Below are 5,810 nucleotides of genomic sequence, written 5' to 3' on the forward strand. Positions count from 1 at the left end.
TTTAAATTAAAAATTTCATATTTGGGGGGATAATGAGAGATTGTGATTAACAGTCCTTTGTACTTGAAGACAAGTAAGTAGAAAATGGGGACTGCACATTAGGCATTTTTGCAAAAACTAGATCATATAACAAAAGAAGCTACCATCACCGTAGCCCCTCTCAGCTACAGGCAGGCCCAGAGGCACAGGGATTGGACACTAGATCATTGATGGATGTTTTTTACCTTTTCAGATTCTCTGTGTCAGCCCTTTGCCCTACTGAAGACAGAGGTTTGAGAGCTTTGCTTTACCCATTTTAGTTCATGGTACATTAAAAATACCCATAACTATTTTAATCATTAAGTCAAAGAAATCACAGTCGAATTGCTGGAGTGCTTCTGTATCACATAAAGAGCTTTCTCATCTCAAATAATATTCCACAGCAGAGTAAAAATTTGTGAGCCCTTGAGAGAAGCTACCAAAACACATCCCATTTCTCCAAGTCCAAACTGCCACTGCTAGATATCTGAAATAGCAAGTTCTTGTTGCACAAGCAATCCAGCTGCAGTGCAATTACATGTGCAGCAACATTACTTCACCACGTGAAGTTAATCTCTTCAAAGATTTCAGAATAAAGGCAAAGAGGGTTGAGTTGGTAGAGCAACCTGAAATGCAAATTTACACATCGTGCCTCACACGAAGAGCAACTTGCTGAAGTGATAGCTGACCATAACTCAGGCTTCAACTCTCCAGTACATCATTACTAAACCATTATTAAACTGTTGCTTTACTGGAGAAACCAAGTATTTCTCTGATAAACCTGGCTGCAACTTGCTAAGGCACTGGTTGGGTGTCTTGGCCATTCCAGACCTTGCCCTCTCGCACAACTTTGCTCTGAGTCAAAACAAGTTTCAATAACTGCTCTTGAGTCTTGAGCTGGACATTTTCCATTTTCGGTATGTATCTCTGACATGTACCTGGGTCCGCCGTGGGCTGAGACACCCCGATTCCTGAGAAAAGGGCTAACGCACTCCAACGTGGCCCAGACATTTTTTCGCTGGGAAATTTCTTCCCCAGGTGAGAGCAAATAGCGATGGCTCCAGAGCACCGGCTCTCCTGAACGGACCTGCTCCCTCCCCTCACTATCCCGGAGACCTCGTAGAAGTCACATCCCCGATACCCGCCCAGCCCGCAGCCGCCGGTCTCGGCGCAAAAGTGACTGAAGGAACCAGCGGCCCAGGCGGCGGATCTTGGCGGCCCGCGGCCCCCCTCTAGAGGCCGCCATGTCACGACACTACCCGCGCCGAGCGCAGCGCCACCAGGCGTCCGCGCTCAGCATGGCGGCCGCCCCGCCGGCTCCCTCGGCCACGACCTCTCCGTCCGGTCTGTCCCCTCGCACCCGCTGCCCCTGAGGTACGGGCATGGTCCCGGCTCTCCACAGTGTCCCCGGGCCCCACGCGCCCGGGCCCCGGCCACAGTGCGGAGGTGCCGCCCGCACGGTCCGCCCTCACGAACACCCCCGGAGTAGTTACCCTGTGGCCACAGACCGCACAGCAGCGGCCGGCGCGGAGAAACCCGTCCCGAGGCTGGGGTTTCTTCCCTGGAGGATGCAGCGGAGCCCCAGCCCCACCGGCCACCGGCGGAACGTGCAGAAAAATGCGCTGCTGCGGACGAGAGCGCGGAGCACCGCTGTCCCCTCTGGGCATGCGGCCGGCGCCGGCCAGCACCTCCGGGCATCGGGGAGCCTCGCTGTTCCTGACGGGCTAGGCAGGGAGCGCTGCGCAAGGCGAAAAAAAAGGGAAAAAAATAAAAAAGACACCGTACAGCGAGCGCCAACAGCGGCTGCCGTTAGCGCTGCACCCGCACGAGCCCCCGAAACACCGCCCCGACGGCTCCCGCGGGACACCGCGCCCCGCCGACCCCCCCGGGGGCTCCGGCGGCCGTGGCCCCCTCCCCGCCCTGCGCGCCCCGCCCCGTCCCGACCCGACCCGCCGTGGGGGCTCCGGCATAAATACAGCCCCGAGTGGCGCTCTCGGACCGGCGCGGCTTGGGAGGGGGTCGGCGGCTGCTAGTGCTGGTGGCCTCGCCTAGGAGAGAGTGTGAGGCCTCTGCTCCGTACACCCGCCTCGCCACAAGCAGCCGCTGAACATCCCGATCGAAGCCCCCTCTCCTCTGAACCTCTCGCTCTTCCCCTCTGGCCCAGCCACTGTCTCCTCCACCGCCCCCATGGACTTACTGAGCCCCATGGAGATGACGGAGGGCTCCCTCTGCTCCTTCACAGCTGCTGATGACTTTTACGATGACCCATGCTTCAACACGTCAGACATGCACTTCTTCGAGGACCTGGACCCCCGGTTGGTGCACGTGGGGGGACTGCTGAAGCCCGAGGAGCACTCGCACCACCACGGGCACCACCATGGGCACCCGCACGAGGAAGAGCACGTCCGAGCTCCCAGTGGGCACCACCAGGCCGGCCGCTGCCTGCTGTGGGCCTGCAAGGCTTGCAAGAGGAAGACCACCAATGCCGACCGCCGCAAGGCTGCTACCATGAGGGAGCGGCGGCGGCTCAGTAAGGTCAACGAAGCCTTTGAGACCCTCAAGCGCTGCACCTCCACTAACCCCAACCAGCGCCTGCCCAAGGTGGAGATCCTGCGCAACGCCATTCGCTACATCGAGAGCTTGCAGGCACTGCTGCGGGAGCAGGAGGACGCTTACTACCCAGTGCTGGAGCACTACAGTGGGGAATCGGATGCCTCCAGCCCTCGTTCCAACTGCTCTGATGGCATGGTGAGTGCCCCAGGGAGGACACCCTGCCACTGAGGCGCCCCAGACACTGTCACTCTCCTCCTGCTTTATCTATAGCAACTGCTTTCCATAACCCCCCAGGCAGAAGACAAAGTTCTCTCTTGTGTCTTGAGCTCCAGCAGTAAAGGGAGGTGGGGTCCCCACGTGCCAGGATCTCTGTGAAAAAAAAAAAAAAATCTCTACGAGATTTTTTTTTTTTCCCTAGGACGGGAAGTTAGGCAGGTCTCTCTGTGCCCTTGCAGAGCCAGGGGAGTTGTGGGAGCACTTTGGGAAGCTGCCTGGGATGGGTACCTGGGGACGCGGTGAGATCTGAGCCATACTTGTGCTGCCATAGCTCCTGGGGCATCTCTTGTTTCCATCTTCTTTAGCATCATTACCTTTGAATCCTCTAAGGACAGCAGACAGGAAAGTCTTCCTTGGTCATGGTAATTACAAGGGAGCTGATAAGAAAAGGGTTTTGGTTTTTTTGCTATTCATTATGATAACAGGAGGAAGTTCTAACAGGAGTAGTTTTCCTTCACCCTTAAGAAAATGTTTCTCCTTTTTTCCTCGCACTTAATCCCCTCTGTAGACATTTACCAGCAATAGGAAAGAAACCCCAAGGCTTTGTGTCCTGTTTGTTATGGGGAGGGGAGAAGAAGGTTGGGTGCTAGAGAGGGTGTCATCACCATATCTTTTCACATGGACTATAGGCTCAGACTCTGGTCTGAATGCCAAAATTCAGTTCACCACTCTGGGGTGGTCCTGCCAAGAGTAGTGAGTTGAATATCTGCGATTATGAGATAGCTGGCAGATTGGAGAGAAGATTTCCACGAATGACCCCTCCTCAAAGTACAGCCCTTTTCGTTTGTCAGAAAGAGTCATTTCGTTGTGGATAAAGTGTTGGAAACAAATATATTGGTCAGTGTGTGTTCTGACTTTTCTGTACAAAATGGAAATGGGAAGAGAAACTAAAGGAAGTAGCAAGGGGCAAAGGTAGGCTAGAAGCTTTTAAAGAGAAATTCATGTTTGGAAAAAACTTCAAAAATTAAACCAAAAAAAGGCCTGTTACTATCTTGATCTCCTTGCTGCAAGCTGAAGATAGTAGGTCAGTATTTGATCAGAATGCTGGAACCCTCATCATTCGATACAACAACAATGGTAATTTTCCTTTGGAACAGCTGTGCCACAGAAAATATTCGGGGGTGAGTCCCATTCTAGCCAAGTTAAGTTCTGCCTTATTCAGAGAATTAAAACTCAATGACACTTCAGCCATGGAATGATGGCACAGACAGAAATATGAAATTGGATGGTTCCTGGGATTTCAGTAACTGCTGTTCCCAGCCAGTGACTTCACTTAGATTGCTTTCCTTTCCAGATGGAGTACAGCAGGCCGCCTTGCAGCTCTCGCAGAAGAAACAGCTACGACAGCAGCTACTACACAGAATCACCAAATGGTGAGTATGTGCTGTACCAGCTGTATGAAACCTGGAGATGGAGGCTGTTATTAAGCTGGCCCCCACTGGGCTGGAAGAGGAACCTGCCTTTTCAGCCAGTGAGCTGTGGATGCTAGTAGAAGCACTGGATTTCCTCTAGATGTACTTGCAAATTCAGGCACATGCTACAGCTGCAGTTCCTATTTTGCAAACATAACATCTGGATAAAAATATATTCCTCTCTTTAACTAATTTCCAGTGTTTTGCATGAAGACTCTTCTAACTCTGTCCAAACTGGAGAAATTGTTGACTGTTTTCAAATCTTCCCTTCCTTTTCTATGGACTGAAGTGAAGGCCTGGATCTACCCAGCCCCGAAGTAACGTAGTTTGGTTTCATCTGTCTGTGTTTTCTGATAACTGGTGTCCTTAACCACTTCTCATTTCCTCTGAATCTACTCCCAGCAGATGCATGCTGGCAGGCACTCACTGGGGTTTTATGCACAAACTTGCATTAGGTACCCACTGGATAAGCTGAGCACCTTCTTGTCTGTTTTTTAGATCCAAAGCATGGGAAGAGTTCCGTTGTTTCCAGCCTTGATTGTCTCTCAAGCATTGTAGAAAGGATTTCCACAGACAACTCCACATGCCCTATACTGCCTCCAGTGGAAACTGTTGCTGAAGGGAGTCCCTGTTCCCCTCAAGAAGGAGTGAGTCTGAATGATGGAGGAGCCCAAATTCCTTCTCCCAACTGCACTCCCCTTCCCCAGGACAATAGCAGCAGCAACCCTATTTACCAAGTGCTATAAAGGCAGGTCCGGCTGGACTGCACTGAAAACAAATGGCTCTTTTCAGCCATGCTACAAAGCCTGCCTTCTAAGACTGAAAAGACTTCTCAAGACTTGTTCCAGCTTTAAAATATCACTTAAAATTCCTTCAAATGTGTAACTTTTTGAACATATATATTACTTCAAAATACACCTAGTTATTTATTGGTTGTTAAACTAAAGTTATTTAATGTGTCTAGAGATAAAATTGTGTACCATGAAATGGCCAATATTTAATCTGGACTTTGGGGAATAGGAACCTGGCTCTTGAATGCAGAGGAGAATAGAAATCTACAACAGTAGTGGCACAACTGATCCTTCTTATTACTCCTATTCTGGCCAAAATAAGGTTGTGGACCATTTTTTATAGAACTTTTTGTATAATTCTAAATGAGATCTGCTTTGCAAAAAAAAGAAAAAGGGAAAAAAAAAAGAAGGGGAAAAGAAAGAAAAAAAAACAGAAAAGGAGAAAATTAAAAGGGAAAAAAACTAAAAATATTTAATATTGCTTGGTTTGTTGTGTCAAACTTTAACTTTATATATTTATATGATGTGGTTGCCAAGAATGTTTTCAACAGTATTCTAAATAAAGACCCTTATTTATAAAATCTGTGGCGTTATCTTGACTTTCATTAGAGCTTCTAGAATTACTCTTACATTTAGGAGTGGTATTAAGATCACTGCCTTGGCATGAAGAAGATACAGGCTCTGATTCAGCAAGACCATGAAAGAAATCAAGACCATGTTTCAGTTGTGCTGCTTTTGACTACTTTGCATAAATATATCG

General features: G+C 49.6%; 1 protein-coding gene across 1 annotated transcript; it reads left to right on the plus strand.

Moving 5' to 3' along the window:
* The first annotated feature begins 2,205 nt into the window (after positions 1-2,205).
* On the plus strand, positions 2,206-5,005 carry MYOD1 (myogenic differentiation 1). The gene is made up of 3 exons (XM_054390539.1): positions 2,206-2,766; positions 4,142-4,220; positions 4,758-5,005. Exons 1-3 carry the CDS (start codon positions 2,206-2,208, stop codon positions 5,003-5,005), a joined length of 888 nt encoding a protein of 295 aa, XP_054246514.1.
* The last annotated feature ends 805 nt before the right edge of the window (positions 5,006-5,810 follow it).

Source organism: Indicator indicator, chromosome 21 (assembly GCF_027791375.1).
Source record: "Indicator indicator isolate 239-I01 chromosome 21, UM_Iind_1.1, whole genome shotgun sequence".
NCBI lineage: Eukaryota > Metazoa > Chordata > Aves > Piciformes > Indicatoridae > Indicator > Indicator indicator.

Excerpts from the sequence above, each read along its gene's own strand:
- MYOD1 (XM_054390539.1), top strand. The coding sequence starts at position 2,206 with ATGGACTTACTGAGCCCCATGGAGATGACGGAGGGCTCCCTCTGCTCC. Across the intron at positions 2,767-4,141 it reads CCAACTGCTCTGATGGCATG|ATGGAGTACAGCAGGCCGCC; the intron begins GTGAGTGCCCCA and ends TTTCCTTTCCAG. Across the intron at positions 4,221-4,757 it reads CTACACAGAATCACCAAATG|ATCCAAAGCATGGGAAGAGT; the intron begins GTGAGTATGTGC and ends TCTGTTTTTTAG.